The sequence below is a fragment of the Chrysemys picta genome, chromosome 15 (assembly GCF_011386835.1).
Source record: "Chrysemys picta bellii isolate R12L10 chromosome 15, ASM1138683v2, whole genome shotgun sequence".
Classification (NCBI taxonomy): domain Eukaryota; kingdom Metazoa; phylum Chordata; order Testudines; family Emydidae; genus Chrysemys; species Chrysemys picta.
In genome coordinates, this window is record NC_088805.1 from 21,983,686 (window position 1) to 22,005,096 (window position 21,411).

Here is a 21,411-nt window from a genome sequence, read left to right on the forward strand (position 1 = left end):
AGTATGGTAATAACTCAATATTTTGGGGCTTATGGAAATAGACAAACTGGAAACATTTATGAATTCAATCTATCCCTTGCACATTAGCATTGCACTGGTAGTTCTTCCATTGCTCATGTTTAAACTCATGTATTTTTACTTATCTCTGGATTCTTCCGCATGTGTTTAATCAAATATGACCCAAACAGCATTTTTATTTTGTCATATCCAATGAGCCAAAGATTTAATTAGATTTAAGACATTATCATCAGCAGTAGGACTTCAGGTCACTAATTAACATCTTAATACTCTCATGGTAATGTATTTCCTTTATAGCCCTCCCCCCTACTCTCCCTTCAGAGAGTTTCAATTAGGGTGACCAGACAGCAAATGTGAAAAATCGAGACAGGGGGTGGGTGGTAATAGGAGCCTATATAAGAAAAAGACCCAAAAATCGGGACTGTCCCTATAAAATCGGGACATCTGGTCACCCTAGTTTCAATGAGATACATTCCTCATGCCCTTTGAAGCCATATGCGGGGAATGTGATTCCTTACATGCCATTAGAAATTGTCAAGAGAAATAATTGCTATAAGCAGTTTTGACTTGCCAGATAGCTCTTTCTAGTGGATAGATTTCCTTCAGCAAACAGGAAAAGCTGCTTTTCATTTTTAACAGAACAAATGTAAGCGGGAACTCTGATAATTTTTTTAAGTGTTGCATCTGTAGTTTTCATCGCCCAGTGAGGCACAGATCATTTTTAACCAGCTTGAACCCTATAAGAAAGTTTGGATCCAGATCCAGACTCACTGCTGATCTTCTTACAGAAGAGGCATTTCACAGATGCCCGTCATGGAGGGGCAGGATTCAATCACAGTGTGGTGTCTCAGCACCTTCTGGACAATGGAGGGAGTCCTTTGGTAGAGACGCTGCTATTGGTCAATCTACTGCTTCCAAGAGGTGCTGTGATTGACCAGTAGACACTGGGCAAAAGGATGAATTAAGATAATCTTTAAAGAAGTCTTCCAGCTCCTGTTTCATCTTATTTGTGGGAGCATTTACAAAAAGGAGACAAATATACAGAGCAGTATCTCATTGATTGATGCTTGCTTAAAGAGAAAAACAAAGCTGGCAAAAATAATCATGTGATTCGGCCTACACTACACTGATCTGAGACAAAAGGTGTCTGTGCTGAAAGAAAGAAAGATGTGGAATGCTGAAGGCTGGCAGGAAGAACCATGACAGGCAATAGACTATTGACTAAATGGATGTGCAATTTGCCTTAATGCAATCATTATGCTTCTGGGATAGAATTTATGGCTTTGCAAAGTGCTTTGGAAGGTTCAAGTCCACGGACGAACCCTATATATTTGTGCAGCATTGTGAGCTGCTGGAGCAGAGCCCACTTTTAGTGACATCTGTTAGAAGATAACTTTAGTAATCGCTATACCTATCTATCAAGTTAGAAAAACTTTCTGTGTGAAACATATCAAAGCTGACCATGCAAGAAAAACTTTAGCAATGAATACTGACAGATGCAGGGAAAATCCAAAGCAAATGCAAAGCTGGCAGCTACACCAAAAGTTAAAATGTAGAACACAATTAAAAACTGACATAGGAGAGGAATAGCTTGTGTGCGTATGCACTCATGTATCCTGTTGCACAGTTCCCACTTCCATTGCTCCTAATACATTGAGTCCTTGTACCTGGTGGCATAAAGAGCAAATTACCATTTCCAGGTCTCGTGCACCTCTTTGAATATGTTTTCAGCTTGGCTGAACAGTTTTTGCAGCAAATGCTGGATGCACTATACAGGTCTGTCGCATCTTACGCGCATTTAACATGCACAAATTCAGCTTTACGCGGTCGGCAAAAATAAACAAAAAAGAAAAAAAGAGAAAAATAACAATTTAAATACTATTCCTGTATTGCGGGCGATTCCGCCTGCCATTACACTCAGTGTAATTTTGACTATACGTGGTTTTCGCTTTACGCACTGACCGCGGAATGTAAGCCCAGCGTAAGATGAGACAGACCTGTATTTCTAATGCCTACTGGTTTCTCTACCTTCTAAGAGCTTTTTGCACCTTTAGTCAGCATTGCTTATTGGGTGCCCGATCCAGCTCCCATTTGAGTCAAAGGAAGGTCTCCCACCATCTCCATGGGCACTGGGTCAAACCCTGTGTCTGCTTATTCTTTGAAACAACCAAAAAGTAGGTTAAATTACATTTAAAAGCTACGTAAATGAAAGTTTTCCCTGTGACCTCTGTGATTCTTCGATGGCATAGGCATTAAAACTGGGATCTCAATGAGTTAGTGCAGGGATGCCCAGCCCACAGACCATACTCAGCCCACCAGAGCATTTCATAAGGCCCACTACCTGCTTCAACACAATATGCTAACAGCTGATTCTTTAGCGTTTTGTCATGTTTACATCATTTTAGTTTACGCAAGTGTGTAAATAGACAATACTGTACATACGTTGTTTTTATCTAAATATATATGAAACAAGCTAAACTTTAAAACTTAATATGTAGAATCTGTTTGGCCCACACGAGGTTGTGCTTATGTTTATGTGGCCCTCCTGTGTAATAAGTTGGGGCACCACTGAGTTAGTGGATTTCAGTGCAGTTCCTAATGGATAGAGGTCTACATGCCTCAACTGGTGCCATAGGAAGCTGTGCTGGAAGTCTCATAGTGACACCAAATCAGCACGAGGAATATGACAGCTCTAGTAATCTGATTCAGTGATGCACAGGAGGTTTCCTCAGATAACAATATGGCACCTTCTACCAGCACTACATTTAGGGCAGGGGAGAGGCAGATGTTCCCACTCCAGCAAAGAGGTTATATTAACTGGTTCCCATGGCATCGCATCCCACCAGGAACTCCTGCCTCGATCCAAAACACAGAAACATAAGGCTTAAATGAGCTGAGGGGATCCATTTCTTGTTTTTCTTCTAAGGGAAATGTCTCTGAAATGGATTCTGTTGTGTACAAGAATGTGCAAATAATTTAGCAAATGGTAAATGGCAGAGTCTGCTTGCCTCCCTTTGTTGGCAGGCAGAGTCTGCTTGCCTCCCTTTGTTGGCATGCAGACCACTAGAGGCGCCCTTATCCACTGCCCCGTACGCAGTAAATGGAAACATAGCTATGTACCAACAAAAGCTCTCTTACAAGGCCTTTGAACAAGAGCAACTCCACACGTTTGGCAAACCCCTCGCAAATAGCTATGCCATCAATGAGGGTGTTTGTGTACAGACTGTATGTGTGGGTGTCCCCTATCATAAAATAAGAATGCATAGTTCAAGGAAATGAAAAGCGTGTGAATGATTTAGCTGTAAATATTTAGCTAATGTAAATAGATAACAGAGCAGCTATTCTAAATTAGAAAATGCAAGGCTTCCTTTTTTTTAAATTGTTTAGGTAAGTAGAAAAAATAAAGCACTTATTCAATTAAGCCAGTGACCTCTTTTTAGCTGGAGGATTTAACAACATCAGATATCTTGGCATTTGTTTTCTGTGCCTTTATGCCTGTTTAGATTTTTAGAATTTAGTAAGTCTCTCAAAAAAAACCCAACACATTTCTGCATGGTTGCTAATGCAATGGCACCTAATTTAGGAGTTGGAGATTCCTTCAAAAATCTGGATCAAGATCATGTGAACCACAACACATAACAGGACATATGTAACTCCTGTATCAAACATATCCAAATGGACACATGTATCCTAAATCCTTCATAGAGTTTTCTGGGAAAGGGAACATAGGGGTTGTTCTCACTGAAGTTGATGGCAAAATCTGTATTCGCTTCAATGGGAGCAGAATTGGGTCTATACTGCAAGCCTTCATGGGAAAACTAACTATTCCTGATTTCAATCATTAATTTAACAAAACGGGGGGACAAAACTATTCCCTCTATAGAGATCTAAGGGACTGTTTTGATCATTTTATTGAGTGAACATTGAGCTTCACAGGACAAAGAGAATGCGTGTAGTGAAACAGTAAAACGCTGTGTGTGAGAGAGAGAAATTTTCTAATTACTGGTATGTTGTAATTGCTTTCTCCTTGGCTGATTGTCATAGCTATCATTTCAGGTTCACTAGCTTATGAAGTCTACATTTTATATAAATGATACTGATTGTTCCAACTCATTGGACCATTTCTGAGAAGACAGTAGGGAAGCATTCAGTAAGAGTTTGATTTGGCAGTTTATTTGAGAGCAAGCTAATGAAACTCTATCTGTGGGACAAATGTGGTGCAAAATTGAGCATGCTGGAAAGCGCAATGATATAGCTATGCCCAGTAGCTTTGTTTCAAGCCTAAAACCACTTTTGTGGAAATAGAGATGGGGAGAGAAATTTTGCATTTCGTATTTACATTTGTGTCCACTATATCTCCTGAAAGTACACCTCTACCCCGATAGAACGCGACCCGATATAATACGAATTCGGATATAACATGGGAAAGTAGCGCTCTGGGGGGACGGGGCTGCGCACTCCGGTAGCTCAAAGCAAGTTCGATATAACGTGGTTTTACCTATAACGCAGTAAGATTTTTTTGGCTCCTGAGGACAGTGTTATATTGAGGTAGAGGTGTATTGTAATTAAGTCTTTGAAAAACTGCATATTCTTTTAACCCAAATACATTCAGGAGCCACCCCACTTATATGATGAAAATGATAACGTGATAAACTTTATCAGATAAAAACCTCCTTTGTTTATGACAATTCAGTCAAACTGGACATCTTTCCTCTTCCTAGTATATGAAGGCAACTCTCCCTCACCCAATACCCTCAATTAGGTGCTGAAAAGTGGATGTCAATGGGAGTTTTCCCATTGACTATGATGGGCTTTGGAACAGATTCAAGGTGCTTATTTGGTGCCTCAGTTAAGCAAGTGGGATCTTAACTGAAGTATGTCCACTCCATTAAGTCCCCAGTTCCGCAGAACACTTAAGCACGTGCTTAAATGCTTTGTAAAATCATATCCTGTGCCCAGTCAGCACAACAAAAACTGAAGTTGTCATTAGGGGAAATCTTTCTTTCAGCATCCAATATTTCACCCCAAACTTCCCCCAGCAGAGACCTTGAACTCTTCCATTTGCATCCAAGATCAGCTACTCCATATAGGGATGGTCAAAATTCTCAGGGAATGAAAATACTGAAATTTGGTTTTCACCTGAATTGGCCAAAAATTCTAAATCTCTGGACTTTTTGCAAAATGAAATATTTCAGAAATATTTAATTTTGACCTTTCAATAATGTCAAAGTGCTTTGATTTGACAATAATTTCAGGTAGAACAAAATATAAAAGTAAAAGTGATAAAGTTGAAATTAAATCTTTCACCCTCATTGAAATCAAACATCTTGATAATTTCCAACCAAAATTTCAACAAAACTGATACTTCACATTAAATGTTTCAATTTGGTCAAATCAGCATTTTCTAGCAGAAAACTATTGTCTACAAATTTTCAGTCAGCTCTAACATCATGTATTAAGTGGATACATGTATAAAACAAAAAGGCAATAATATTTAGTGTCTCTAATTGTCTGAACCCTGCATTTAAGAAGTTGCATACTGCATGAATAAGTAAAGATGAGGTTTTTATTTTAATTTTTCAGTAGGACCCTGATTCAGGAAGATACTTAAGCACATGAGTAATCCCATTGAACTCATCTATTTCATTGACCTCAGTGGGGCTATTCATGTGCTTAAAGTTAGGCACATGCTTAAGTACTTTCCCAAAACTCACCCTATTTGAGCTAGGTGGAAAATGCAAAAAATAGTCTATCAATATTCCTTTAAATATTTTCATGCATTCCCTTCAGCCACGCTTGTGCCCATTCTGTGTTTGCTTACTATGAACGGATTCAAGTGATGAAGTTTTAGTGGCAAAAATGTTCAGAGGGAGCAAATCACAACGGCATAACAAGAATATTCATGGAAACCAACATCTGAATGCATACACTAAATTATTTGTGCTGGAAGTGCTTTTGTGACTTGTTTGACCAACCACAACAGAGTTCATATTTTGAATATTTGTAAACAAACCATACATCAGTAAACAATTCAAGAAACAACTGAATAAATTCAGATAATAAACAATTGTGAGAAATTCTTCACTCAGCCCTAATTACTAGCTTGTATTGCTGTGCTAGAATTAAGGCACCCCTTAAAAGTGACCAGTTGAGTATTTTCACATGCAGGAATAGATGACTTGATACAAGCCCAGACTGTGACCAAAAAAAGAACCTACCTACCACACATTTAATATCGGGACTGCTACCGGAATCAGATTACCAGACATCTTGAATTTACCCCCCTTTTGCTCCAAAAAGTGTCGTAAGCATTGGACCTTCAAATGGGTAATTTTGCCATGATTCCTGCACGTTTGCATCCCACAGACACATGAGTTTTTCTCTTTGATGTTTCTTCCTGAACTTCAGACAATTCTTCTTTTTTAATTTGGGGGGGATTTTTATATTTAGTTCATAGGGGTTTGTTTATGGTGCACTTGGCTTTTGTCTTTGAAATTGGGGTAAACTGATTAGCTAAGGATATGTCTGCTCCCTTCATTGGGACATGCAACAACTATAACTGAGGAGGTCACTTCACCCATATTGCACTATGCTGCAAGAGGAATTTAAATATTGTACAAGACATGCAGCTGATTCACTTAACTACTAGACTCTGAATATTACAGACAGCAACTTCCTTCTCCTTTCTTGTACTACTGTTTTGTTTTTGAAATTCAGGATTTTTTCCCATAAAGTTGAATTTTTGAGGAAATACAGTTTGCCAAAAGCAAATGCCAGCTTTCTGAACAAGAACTATACTGGGGTATTTCATAGGCAGGAGGAGCTAGCAAACTGCCCAACTAGCGTATGGCTTCAATGCATGTTGCACTTACAGCAAAGAGCAGGCATATGCTGTTCTGTAGTCATAATCCAATCGGCATGCTGACTCAAATCACTGCCGTATGGAAAATCCTGATCAGTTACTGTAAATAATTCCATCAGTTTATTACTGTCTGTTGCCAAGAGAAACAAGTTCCCATTGGTAATATCCACTTGCATTGCCAAGTAACTTCAACTTTAGGGAACCTAAATACACAATGGGCAAACCCACACATCTCTACCAATATATTATCCTTTCTGACTGGTATCATCGTGATCATGACTGCATTCTTATTCTATCAAGTACTTCAGATAATCTCTACCTTGATGTTTCAAGGCACTAAGTGCCTTCCAGTCTTAATGCACTCAATGGAAGTGTAAGACACTGTAAGCAGTGTGTTTGGTACCTTGGAACCTTGGGCCCTGTATTCAGTAGAAATATCTCTCTTCTTTTATTTTATGTTCCAAGTACCATCTAAAATGTGCTTCTAATGCAGTTACTCTCTCTGTTAACTTTTACATTTTGTCATGAGGCTCCATCACTTGATTTTTTTTTTTTAATTTGGACTACAAAACATCCCTTTAATTGGCTTTCTTTTCACATAGCACATCAGCTCCCCTCAATCTGGTTAAAGTTTTCCTCTGGCAGCAAAACCTTGAAGAAGGTGGGCTTGAAGAGCCCTTCCAATATGAATTGCAGGCTAGAATTTTCAGACTCGGATGTTGAAATTTAAGGACCTATTGATGTCAATGGGAGTTGTAGGTGCTGAGACCTTCTGCAAATGAGGCAACTTATTTAGGTACCTATATACATATTTTACACATCCACGCTTGTAAATGTTGGCCCTATCTTCTTACCAAGGAAAAGCGAGCAAGCATTTGGCAGCCCTGCTTTATTCCTTCTTCCACCTCTTATTCACTTTCCATTCATTGCGCTGTGCCCTCCAGTTCATTGTCACCTGCCAACTTAGAAATCTTTCTATTTGAATATCATCATCCAAATTCTTTCAGACAAAAACTCAGCATTCCTCCTTGGGCTTCCCTGTCTTTAATTTCTTCCCATCTTGAAAAGACACAAGTTAAATCCTTCCCCTTTTTTCTGCCCCTTAGCTAGGGCAATTCGCCGCACTGGGCAGACCTTCCCTGGTACCACAATTTCCCCTGTATTGTAGTTCTTATCCTTTCACCTTTGTCTGATGGTTTCTGATACCCTGAGCACTTTACATGCCTGCGAAATCCCCTTCTCCCCCTAGACAATACATAACTGCAGCAAAAATTGCAACTTGTTTTCAGGTTTCAGAGTAGCAGCCGTGTTAGTCTGTATCCGCAAAAAGAACAAGAGTACTTGTGGCTCCTTAGAGACTAACAAATTTATTAGAGCATAAGCTTTCGTGGATTACAGCCCGCATCCGAAGAAGTGGGCTGTAGTCCACGAAAGCTTATGCTCTAATAAATGTGTTAGTCTCTAACTTGTTTTCAGTGCTTCCTTGCCTTGCAAAAACCACGTTATGCCATTTTAATCAAGCTGCATTTTCTAAAAATACACCTAATGAATTCTTTCTAACATCATATGCTTTCCACCACAGCTAATGTCAAATGAAGTGTGCTATCCGGATGGATGCCTGACAGGCCCTTTATTTAAGGATGCCATTACATGAAGCATTTTGCAGCCTTCAGTGATTTTTTCCCACAGTGATTGAACTTGTCGACTCAAACGCTACCTTGTAGTCCTTGGTGACAGTAGCTTGATGGAAACTACAGAGCTTATTGCCTTATTTTGATTTCCCTTTTGCTCTGTGTCATTGTCTCAGCTTGCTATGCTCACTCACTCCAACATGCTCACATAATAAATCAGCTAATCAGCATCTAGGATTTTCTAGTATTAGGTTCTTAACTTATACTGAAAAAAGTCTCCTATGCAGCTGTGAGAACACCAGAGAATCCTGTTCAGTTTGGTGGGATAGTTTTCTTCTTCTTGGAAAAACTGCAATATGAAAGGGGTGGTCTCTCCTATAACACAAAATGTATAATCTCTCCTAAGCATGCAAGGAATACTAACTGCAAATGCAAGAAATTGGATTTTGCTACTAGTATCAGGTTCAACGCCTCATTTCTCCAACAACCCACATCAGTGCTCTTTTCCATGACACCTTCTAATGATGGAAGCCCTGATTCAGCAAAGCAATAACACACACAAACTTGTGCCTTAACTGAAAATTAAGCATATGATTAACTATTTTGCTGAATTAGGGACTCCAGGATCTGGTCCTGAAAGCCACTTATCTTCTCCTCATTCAAATCCCTCCTGAAGACCCACTTCAGCAATAACACCCACAGGAAATTAGCCAACAATGACCCATCTATTTTACATTATTGTCTGCAGCGTGCTTGTAGCCATGTTGGTCCCAAGATATTAGAGATATTAGAGAGACTAGGCGGCCATACTGGGTCAGACCAAAGGTCCATCTAGCCCAGTATCCTGTCTTCCAAGAGTGGCCAATGCCAGGTGCCCCAGAGGGAATGAACAGAACAGGTAATCATCAGGTAATATATTTTATTGGACCAATGTGTCTCTCACCAACAGAAGCTGGACAAATAAAAGAGATTACCTCACCCACCTTGTCTCTGTAATATCTATTTTACCTATACTTAACTGAAGAGTTGTGCTACCATGATATACACAGTCCTTAACTGAATAACTTCATGATCCTACTGCTTTGCATCCTCCTGCCACACCTCCTTGTTGTTGTTGTTGTTTTTTAAATCCTCCTCATTATGTCAGGTCTGAAAATAGATTGTAAGTTCTCTGGGGGCTTTTTTGTTCAGTTTTAACAGTGCCTGGCACCATGGGGTCCTGGTCTCTGACTGGGACTTCTAGATGCCACTGCCACACAAATGATAATAAATAAGCTTAGAAGCTGCTCTGAGAAAGAACTGCATCTTTGTCTGTGCTGCCAGGTGCCTAGAACAGTTTGGGATACTGAAAAATTAATAAGAAATAATTATCTATGTCATCAGCATACTATTAACAGTAAGGATAATGGCAGAGGCAGACTTAGGTTGGATGCACAGATTCATGGATGTCCACACCCCAAAATGGCCTACAGGGACAAAGAAAAAAAAATCACGTTTGGTCTGTGTGTCAGGCATTCTAACTCTGTCCCTAGTGTTATTTAAACGATGGACCTTAAGCTCTACTCATTTGCACTTCACTGTGCTTCCATCTGCACTGCTCACAAGTGTCATAAAGATACCACTTGCATCTGAAGAAGTGAGGTTCTTACCCACGAAAGCTTATGCTCCCAGTACTTCTGTTAGTCTCAAAGGTGCCACAGGACCCTCTGTTGCTTTTTAAAGATACCAATGGTATGTATTGATTTATACATCTTTCTATGGTATGTATTGATTCATAATCAATCTCTTTCTCAATCTCTCTCTCTCAATATATATTGACCAGTCACCAAAGTATCTAGGTACTCAATGGTATCTTTATAGCTTGTATTAATTTATGGAGACTGTTCCTTTATTTTCATAGGTCTAATGGAAAATACAAATAGTCATTGGCAGAGATGGCCATTTCTCTCCTTAGGTACCGTAATTCCTTCATGTTTCTGAAGGTCACAGGGACTCAGCCAGGCTAGAATCACCAGTCATTTTAATTTCTAGTGTTTTGAATTCATTACAGAATAATTATCTTATAGATTTTTGTGTAGACATATTTACTGTTTTTCCCTTCACTCCAGAAGATATACAATAACTTAACTCACTTTAATTAGATCAGTGCCACCAATATTGGAAAGTTGCTGGCGTTTTAAAAATTAGGTGAGTAATTTAATCATAAAATGACTCTTCTTGTCACAATTTCAAGATAGCCGCACCAAATCCTAAGTGTACTGTTCATCATGGTTCAGAAACATAAAAAGTAAATTGTCAACACATTTTTAGAGTGACTCAGTAATAGACACATTAAATCTTTCAGTCGGCCCTCTTTATATTTGGAGGAAAGCATGTTTAGGAGATACAGTATTGTACAGTCCATAGAGACATTCTTGTGTTTCACTTAAATTCAGTGGGCTAAATTCTTCTGTCAGCTGCACTTGTGCAACCCCATGGGCTTGGATTGAAGTTAGAAGTTAGAATTGGCTCCATGTGTTCAGATAGCGGAGACATATCTAATTTAAAGTAACAGAGGGTCCTGTGGCACCTTAAAGACTAACAGAAGTATTGGGAGCATAAGCTTTCGTGAGGTTCTTACCCATGAAAGCTTATGCTCCCAATACTTCTGTTAGTCTTAAAGGTGCCACAGGACCCTCTGTTGCTTTTCACAGATTCAGACTAACACAGCTACCCCTCTGCTAATTTAAAGTGTCACTTCCAAACTTCTGTCAATGGGACGGTACTTTAATATAGCACATGGTTAAGGCAGTGTTTTGGCTAGGCCATCAAAAAGGCCACTACTATAGTGTGTAAACTGCTTTGATATATGAGCATTAGGACTTAAGCTCAAACTTAAAGTTAAGCATGGGCCTAAGTGCTTTTCTGAACAGGGATAGACCTAGAGGTAAACACATACTTAAATATTTTGCTGAGTCAGGGGCAAAATTAAGGATAATCCTCAGAAAGCTTGGGGGTATTGAAATATTCCAGTGTAAACTAATTAAATGATCATTGCATTCTGTGCAATGTACTTTTGAATGTAGTTATTCTCTAAGGCACAGTCATGAGTCGCTATGTGAAGGGGATTGTGATGGGATGGTAGGGGAAACTACCTAGTTCCTGGCGAACAAGGGGTTAACTGCAGCTCCGCTCCCCCTTCCACAGCAGTTGCTCAGTGGCTGCATTAAAATGGGGGGTTAACTTGCTGACTGTGACCGTTTGTTTTTTTTTCCTATTGAGTCATCCTACCAATGTACAGAGAGGAGCACATGATATATCCATCTATGACATAACATAGTTCTAGGTGATTCTCTTATTGCAAATAATGTGAATGAGAAAGACTTACTTGAATGCATTGGCATCTCCGTGCACCTTATAGTTGTCTGCGCTGATTCTCGAGATGACTCGGGTGACAGCAATGAGAATGCCAATATTGACCTAAATAAGAAAAAGCTGGACTCAGGCAGGGAAATGAGCATGGAATATGTCAGAGATGCAAAGTGCACTGAGTTTGTATTCTACAAATACAGCAGAAAAGGATAACTTTTGCTTTTTATATTAACTTTCTGACCATAGGGCTATAATTTTGGTCTGTTTTTACTTAGGCCTGGCTGACAGTGGTCCCAAGGATAGTTCTGGTAGCTTGTACTCTTTCCCCCTAGATGCCATTGTAGCAGTTCTGTACCACCCACAAATTCCCCTGTGCAGGGGACATTCTAAGAAACCTAAACCCACAAAGCAGTAGAAGTGGGGGGCTAGGATCTGGACCACTTTTTTTTTTTTTAAAGCATCTTATCGGGGGGGGGGTGTTTGTTTTTATAATGGATATTCACTATCTGGGTTAGATGTGCTGAATGAGAATTGACCATTAGTTAGTTAGAAACTTTGCATCACATCATCAGAAGTATGGATTTGACCAAAACTGCAAAGCCAAAAAACCCTATTCTATACCAGTAGCTGACAAACTGGCCATGAAAACTGTAATGTGCGTTTGTGTTTTAGAAAGCACCTTCCTTTAGACCTTTCATTGCTGAATTCTTGCCACTTACCAAAATTTGCTTGCAATGTTGGCATGAGAACATTTCGAAATAGAATTAAGGAAAAATGTTAAGCCTGAACTCTACTTTACACAAAAGGCGTGCTGCATTTGATGTCAGGCCCAGCAGAAAAACATCCATGTAATGAAAAGAATTCCCACCAGAAATTCAAGGAATCTTGAAAAGATTGACATTGAAAGATAGAACAAAGGATTGTTTGTCATCCCCGCGAGAGTCAGAGGTGAAGAAAAGGAAGAGGAAGCTTTGCTATTGGAGGGACACTCTTGCTGTCAAAAGACCTTAGCTTTTTGAGAGAGAGCTGGGAGGCAGGGAAAGTACACTTCCCCCTTCTAGTCTAAAGTCATACACCAACTACAGTTAGTGTTGCCGCTTGTCCAGTTTCCACCCGGACAGTCCGGGTTTCGGCTTGTGTGTCCGGGTGCCATTTGACAAGCCCCGGTGTCCGTTTTTTTAATCAGTGGCAACCCAAAGCCGCCGCCACCACCTCCTGGGCCAGACTGCTCACAGGCTGCGGCATGCAAGGGCAGGGCCGGGGCGGCGCCTGGGGAAAGAGGTGGAGCAGGGATGGGGCCTTGGGGGAAGGGGCAGGGTCGAGCCTTGGGGGTCCAGTTTCTGCCGTTAGAAAGGTGGCAACCCTAACTACAGTGTGTGGTGTTGACCATGGAGTAAGTACCATGAAGAAAGTAGAATAGAATAGGTCTGAACAGGAGGAGGATGCAGTTTGTAGTGGCTGCTACTAATTATTTTTCACCCCAAAATGAGCAGAAGTCGTTATTTGTACATATGTGCTTTAATTACGATTTTTAGAATGAGAAAATATTTAAGATTTTTAAAGTGTAATAACCACTGAGGCTTCTCAAGATCTTTTCTTTCGGTGCTCCCAAGCCCTGTTTCTTGTCAACTTTAGACACATCGGTGCAGATCCTCAGCTTGTTTGTCCAGTCACAGCTATGATTATTCACAGCGGCTGAGGATCTGGCCCATCGTTACTGCAGGACGACAGGTAGTAGGAAATCAAGAATCCCACTTTGGACTGGATCTAGAGCCATTTGAATAATTCCTTGTGAAAGCTGGCACCATTTTCATTCATAAACAAATATCCTGGTCCAGCTCCCTGGAGTTGGATAATAGTCTGATTATTCAATAGGAATTTGGACATTCTCTGTCTCCTCCCCCATCATTTGGAAATACAATTTTCTTTTATTTATCAGGCTGTAAGGGGCAGCTTACTTTTCATGCGACATGTATACCATTCACTGAAGCAGTTCTAGTTACCTTTTAATGTAAGCTGTTTCCATCTGTTCTGAAACCCTTCGCGTTGCATATCCTTACTTTTCATCGTGGATAACATTTTCAGCATGTGTTAAGGATTTCATTGTTTTGGTCCCCCATCTCTAGTTCATATATTTGCACACAAACACAGGGTCAAATCGTACTGATCTTATTCATGTGAGAGTCCAACTGAAGCCAATAAGCCAATGGCTAAGGTCTTTATTCAGATTTTACTCGAGCAAAATTCCCACTGTAGCCAATGGTTTGCTGTGGTACGGGCTCAGTGAAAAGGGTCTGTTCCCCCAGTGGTGCTTGACTGTTCCTTGAGAAGAGCAGAGAGTCCTCAACTTCTACTAGCTTCAATGTAAGTTGTGGGATCAATGAGAAAATTCTCCACACCTGGCAGAATTGAGCCCACACTGAATATGGACCATACGATCCAGTTATCAGAACCACTGGTGTGAGTAAGTCCAGTAGACTGCACTTTCAAAGCAAATGCAAACAAAACCTGTTTTCTAAAACATGGGATGTTTAGCATTTGTAGCTGAATTTCAGTTTCAGAATTGTATATAAATGAGAAACTATTTGAAGCCTGAACTTCACTGATATTTTGGGACCTCTGAAATGTTAGTTCTTTGATCTTCTCCTGTGAAGTCACTGTCACCATGTCCCCTTTGCTGTATGTCAGTGAGATTGCTATCACATAGCAAGAGAACACTGTGACCTTACTACAAAAAATAAAAACCCATCATAAAATTAGCAAAGAAATTCTTAAATTTCCACAGTTCCATATTTTACTGCATTGTACCCTGCATCTGCTGAAATGTCCAATATTCCCAAAGCCTAATTGCACTCCAGTTTGGATTTGCTTACAATACTCAGGGGAGGAAAGCTCTCTCAAAACACTGGGTTAAATCAGGAAATGAGTTTTGTGCAAGAAGGTTAAGAAGTCATTTTAGAGCAGATAAGGTATTCACATCTAGCCTGAATAAACAGATTAATAAAGTAAGAAGTTCATATCTAATGTGCTAGCAAGCAAAGTATGGAAGCAATTGCACTCCAATTATAATATGAAACTGAAATACAGCCACTGAATTGTTCCACCAATGATTTTTTTGACATCTGGCATAAATACCTTGTCAACAATATGAATAGGAGAATGTTGGGTTGATAAAACACCATTGTATTTTACCTTACAAAATAACACAACCTTAAAATTGCTGCAGATTTACAACCCAATATGAGGGGAGACACACACATACAGAAGCCTCACATATTAGAATGTTCAAGCTAGAGGAATAAACATTTTGATACGGGAATTGAATGCTGCTCCTATTTCTTATTTTTCTGAAAGGCCAGAATTGGCTTCACAGTTGCAGTTATTCTGCCTTATAATTATTCAGGAACTTGCTTATACTGCTTTTTAAAATACACAGTTAATAACAATAGCCAGCTCTCCTGATTTACAGGGCTTAAAGTTGGGCAAAACTTCCATTAAAGTCAATGGGCCAAATCCTAGGCGGTGATGAGCAGCTGCTAGTCTAAGAAAAGTGAATGGGAGTGGCAGGCAAACCAAAGTCCAAGGCAAATCTCCCGTTGACTTCAATGAGCTTTGGATAAGGCTGAAGAACATTTCACCTGAGTGAAAACTGCAGGATTGGGACCACAGTTACAAAGGCAACCCAGGCTGTCTCTAAGTCCTTTCAGCATCACTTTTTCTCTTTTCATGAGACTTTTTTCCCAGGACCAATTTCTGAAAAGTTGAAGTATATGGGCCACATCCTGCACTCCTTATTCATGCAAGTAGTTCTGTTTAAGGGAAGGGGTCCCCAACAGGCAAGCAAGGGCTTGACCCCACAACTGGAATTGCAGTGGAATGTCTGCTGTTGCAGGACCTGATACTGCAACCCTTTGTCAAATCTCCCACAGGTATCTAGGGGTGGCTTAACTGCAGGATCCTGCCTCTAAAATAAGTCAGTGGGAGTTTTGCCATTGACTACAATGGGAGCAGGAATGGGGCTTAGGTTCCAATTAGAGGTGGGTAATGCTCTGAGGGTTGTTCATCTGAAATACAGGTCTACAACACTGGGCTGGAAATATGGCAGAAACAGGCTCTTTCCTTTATTTAGCTAAATTTTTAATCTGAATTTATTTGTTTCATCCAGTTTCCCTCCAAATCTCATTAGATTTTTGTTGCTTCTCTTGTGCAGTCCAGAAACTCCATGAACAAAGCTTTATGCCTGGCATTTTGGGACTTCTGCAGCCACTCTAGGACAGACCCTGGAAGGTGCAGACACATTCAAAAAAAAGTTTCCAATACATTAAGGTAATTAAATCTATTGACTAAGCTTCTTTAAAACACAAACTCTTTTAGGTTTCACATGAGTTTCAAGCAAAATTTCAGGGGGTTAACTGAACAGATTCACTCCTCCTTAGCTTTAATGTATTTTCTGGGGATGAGTTAATTTTCTTGCCATCGCAACATCATTAATAGCAACACTAACATCTCAAGTTATTCTGGCAGAGGTCCACTGCTAAATCACCTGGGAAATCTGTAGTGGATGTTCTGCATTTCCATATGCTGCTAATCCGTTAAAGCAGATGGATGTTCAAAGTTGGAAGAACAAGGGGCCTAATTTTGCTCTCAGCTACCCCAGACCAATTGTGGGCTCATTGTATTGATTTAAAGGGAATTACTTTGGATTTTCATGAGTGTAGCTTAGAAGGATTCACACATGGGAGTTCTGCATCACAGGTCAGGGCATGGCAGAAGAGTTGGGAATGGAGGAGATATACAGTAAAGCAAGCATTGATGGAAAGGTCTAATCAGACCCTTATTGGTTGTCTTTCCTAGCTTTAGTTTTTCACATTTGATTTCTTATCATCGGTTTAATTCTTTCAAAAATGCTGCATGTTTTTGAGTAGAAAAAAGAATAAGGAACTTTAAGAAAAAGTGCCAGTGCTCAGGCACTGATGGGGATAAAATTAAGGAAGCTCAACTCCTGAGAGTTGTTCAGTTGTGCCTCCATCCAGCAAAGCACCTAAGCACATGCTTGACTTCAGTGAAACTATTTGCCTGCTTAAAGTTAAGCATATGCTTAAGTGCCTTCTTGCTTCAGGGCCTCTAAGCGTTAGGGGCCAACTTCTGCCTCCCCACTCCACAAGCAGACTGACTTAAATCAGTGGGGGTACTTGCAGAGCAAGGCACTACGTAATGAGAACAAGAGTGGAACATTGGGCCCGCTGAGTGATCTGTGATTAGCAGACTCTGGCCCCTAGGTGCTCCCTTACTCATAATAAAGAGTACCTTGAAGTCCGTGGAGGGAGGCATTGCAGCACAGGGCACTGTACTGGGACTTGGGAATGTTGGGTTCTGTTCTCAGCTCTGCCTCTGACCTGCTAGGTGACCTTGAGCAAGTCACTTCATCTCCCTGTGCCTTTGTTTTCCCATCAGTAAAATGGGGATAATGATATTTACCTCCTTTGTAAATTGCTATGAGACCTACTGATGAAAAGTGCTGTGTAAGAGCTAGCTGTTGTTGTTACAGAATTGGGTACTAGGTACTATTCAGCATGAGTGTGTCAGCAAGTTGCCTTCAGTGTTTAGTATTTACAAAGAAGTACCATTTGTAGGCATGGATTGCATGGTGAGATGAGAGCCCCCATTCCCAAAGGAATGTCATGTCCAGGCCACTAATGAAAAAGCAATTAGCCCATGTCAACATGGGACAGAATTCTTTGTTGTGATGATCTTTTACTCAGATGTGCACACTCATCTACAAAATTGCTGTTGAAGAGAAATTCTTGTAACTGGGGATGGATGTGATCAGCCTAGGAAAGTAACGATTTATGGCAAAGCAACATAAAGAACCAGCAAACTACTGTCCAAAATTTTCCCCAGCATGATTGCTACCTTCTTGGTCTGTTCAATGTCTTTGCTACTGCCCATCACATAGTACGCACAGGAGTTTGGTTTTCACTAGAATTGCCTTAATTCTATCATATGTATGAAAACACAGGAAGGAGACAGATGGCTGATAACAAACAAAGCCGTCTGCCAGAAGTCTTTACTACCTTGTTCCAAATATACAGATTCTTTTGGAGAGATGTTTCCTTGGGCACAGTCGGACAAAGATTAATTTGCTTTTCAAATCAGTAGAAAGAGCTAATAGCAAAGCTCGATATTTTCAGGATATTGCATGGGGGTTTCTTCATGTTCTTAAAGGCCTAAGATGTAGGGATTAAAGGGGTGCCTTACAACTCTTCATGGCACCATCCCCTCATGTCCCTTGCCTCAAATCCTAAAGCGAGCACTTTTGGGGTCTGCGATTCCACACGTGGGCAGAGTGTGGGAGGTGGTGGGTCCATTTGTTGCCCTTATGGGGAAACTGGAGGCTTTGTTAACTTTTAACACAGGTAACTCCCATCACTCCATAACTCCCTTTTAAGGGGGCAGCTCCTGGTGGAAGCAGCTTTAGTAGCGTGGCTCCACTGCCTCTGCATTGCTCATGAACCAGAAGTTGGGGCAGGCAGAGGCCTAGGAGCTGCACAGATCTTGGGGAGAGAGGCACCCCTTCCCAGTCCGTGGGGGGAGGGGGCTGCAAAGGGGAATGATTGCCTATATGCCATTTTCCTCTGCCGAAGCCCCCTACCATGGAAATCCTGTGGGTGGGAGCAGTCAGGCTTTTAAGTACTGCCTTTTAAGCCATGCTTTCCTAGCAAAACAACATTTCAGGCAGCTAATGGCTAGTTTGCTACTTAAAGAGCTTTTGCTGCTAAATAACAGGATGACTAAATACAAATATGCACGCGCACACACACACCACAAGTTAGCCCTGCTGTTATCCCCTAGGGCATTAATGCGTTTTTCAAGTAGAATATTCAGCTGGCACAGTTTGCTGCTCTTTTGGGCTGAGCTGGATTTGGAATATTTTGCAAATTATTATAAGAACAATATCCCAGTTCAGTTGTTCTCGCTCCATTTGGCTCGCTCTTTCTTTCTCCAAATATTTGAATCCACATAAGAGTATAACTTGTCCTGCCAAGAATACTGTGTCACAAATACAAAGTTAGGGCCAGGGAGGTTTAGCCCTAATTCACACGGGCGAGCAATTACTCGGACGAATAGTGCCACTGATGTCAAAGTTCACCCCGGGAGTAAGTTCTTCACCATCTTCCCCTTTGTATTTAATACTGTCTTTGGGCATTCGCTTAGGCCTTAGGAGGACTTGATTATGCTGATTGCCTCACCTTTCCTACACAGCAAGACAGCAAGTGCTGAGCCAATGAGGAAACAATTTGAATATTGGATTATTTCAGTTGTTCACCATTTTTTATGGGTTTCTCTACACTAGAAACGCTACAGGGGCACAACTGCAGCATTGTACTTTAGACACCTACTAAAGCCACAGAAAGGGTTCTTCCGTCGCTCTAGTAAATCCACCTCTCCAAGAGGCAGAAGCTAGGTCAAGACAAGAATTCTTCTATCAACATGGCGATGTCTACACCTGGCCTTAGGTCAGCTTTAATTACAGCACGCAAGAAAAAAAATGAACCTGTTATGAAAACAAAGCCCAGGGCTCTTCTCCACCCGTTGCCACCCACCTACCTGTCACTTGCACATCTGTGCTTTCCTTTTACAGGAGAGAGAAATTCTCTGCCTATCACATGGGATTCTTCAGCTATGCCATTCATCTCATCATTAAGCTGTTGGTATGAGGCAGTTTCTGCCACGTCAACATACCAAGCTTGTAAAACTGAGACATGAGCTTTTTCACCTTGCCTGTTAAATGTCTATAGAGTCCTAGCAAGCACTTCCATCACTATTAACTTCCCTAGGACTTTTCACAGCATATGGAATGAGTGGGAGACGGGCTGGGCTACACTGCCCATGAAATGTCCTGATTCAGATCCCTGGCTGCAGCCCCACTAGAGGAAAGCAGTGGAACCACCAACTGCCATCCCTCTAGTTTACCATGCTGAATCAAGCCCTTTGTAGGAGCTTAAATGCTTGTAAAATGCTGTGATGTGGTGAACCTGCTGACTATCCGCACCTGCTGTATGTGCAGCTCTCCTCTTGGCCTGTGTCAATGCTCATTTTCAAACGCAATGGGTGGGAGGTTCTGTAGGTGCAGGAACATTTGGGGGCATCTCCCTGGAACTTTCCTTTGCTATTCTAGCCCGCTATGGTAAAGTTGATGCCCCCATTCTGCTGCTCCACCAGGGAAATAATGGGGGCATGATTTTTGTGCTGTGCTCCCTTAATGTGCACAGAAGGCACAGTTTGTGGGGGATGGGTGTAGTTTGGCATTGCCAGTATGCTCCAGTCATTCTCCATCCTGCTCTCTCCTGCAGGTCCCCACTGCAGACCCCTTGCTGGTGTCCATGCAAGAAAGTGGCATAGAGCTCCTGGACCAGGGTGCCACTCAGCCCCTTTCCAACAGCAAAGATGGCCCAGAATCTGGACTCATCACTTAAAAATCAAAGTAAGGCCTTTAACACAAACCTATTGATTAGAGTAACCACACTTCTATCTACTTCTCATTTGCATTATTGTCTTGATCCCACAACCCTACTCCAGGAATCATAGGGGCCTTATTGATTACAGTATCGGAGGATGATGCTGTAGAGAAGTTTCCAGGGGAGTAATGCTCTCCTTAATCCTGGAAAACAACCCTGACTCCTCGCCTAATCAAAGCGATTAAGCACCAGTTCACTGTAATTTAATGTGTGGGCATAATTAAACCGTTGTAATACATTCGTGTATCAGTAACTGAGTCATGAACCTGCACTCTTCTCTGGAAAGATTAAAATCATTACAACCGACAGATGTACCCAAAGCAGCCATCTGAATGTAACGGGCCTGGTTTAACAAGCCATTCCTTCACCAAGCGTTTAAACCGTAGTGCCAAAGTGGAAGGAACAGCCTGAATCTCATATCATTGTAGAGTTCTAACACACGGTTACAGGGAAGGGGAACGTGCAGGCCGTATGGTACCATCCGCAGAACTCCACTGGTGGGAATCTAGTCATTTGTTACCTATTTCTGCAATGTGCTGAGTGCCCCCAAACCCCACTGACTGCAATGGGATTTGAGGGCGCACAGCCCCACGTTTGGAACACCCAGGCCTGCTAAGAACAATAGATTTGAATACTAGTGAAGGGACTCAGCCCTCTAAGGTGCAGGAACTCAATGCCCTGTAGTTTGCTTTGTGTGGGGATCTTTTTGATGAGGCATTTAAAAATCCAAGAGCTGTCTGTTCTGCACACTCGTTAATGATCCCAGTACACTTGTTCATAAGAGCAGAGGTTTGCCTCTAGTATCGTTGGCCAAATTTCCCCACCATTGACCCTTTCAGAATTAAGAGCAATGTGGGGGCTGCTCTGATCTCCACCAGGTGGTAAGTGTCCCCCAAGAACTATCCAACAGCTGGGGCTCTGGCCACACCAATAACTCACCCCAGCTAATGTAGCTGGATCCTAAGCAACTCCCTGTGGTGTAGGGGGATGCTTAGGCTCCAGCTACATTAGCTGGGGGTATCCCTGGCTG

The 21,411-nt window shown here is 41.3% G+C and overlaps 1 protein-coding gene across 5 annotated transcripts in view; it reads right to left on the reverse strand.

Moving 5' to 3' along the window:
• The window catches only part of ADGRD1 (adhesion G protein-coupled receptor D1), a 259,870-nt gene that overhangs the window by 31,844 nt on the left and 206,615 nt on the right, over positions 1–21,411 (reverse strand). For all 5 annotated transcript variants that reach the window (XM_065568585.1, XM_065568582.1, XM_065568584.1 and 2 more), the window contains one exon: positions 11,879–11,970. In XM_065568585.1, the coding sequence (XP_065424657.1) occupies positions 11,879–11,970 (92 nt within the window). The remainder of the gene's footprint in view (positions 1–11,878; positions 11,971–21,411) is intronic.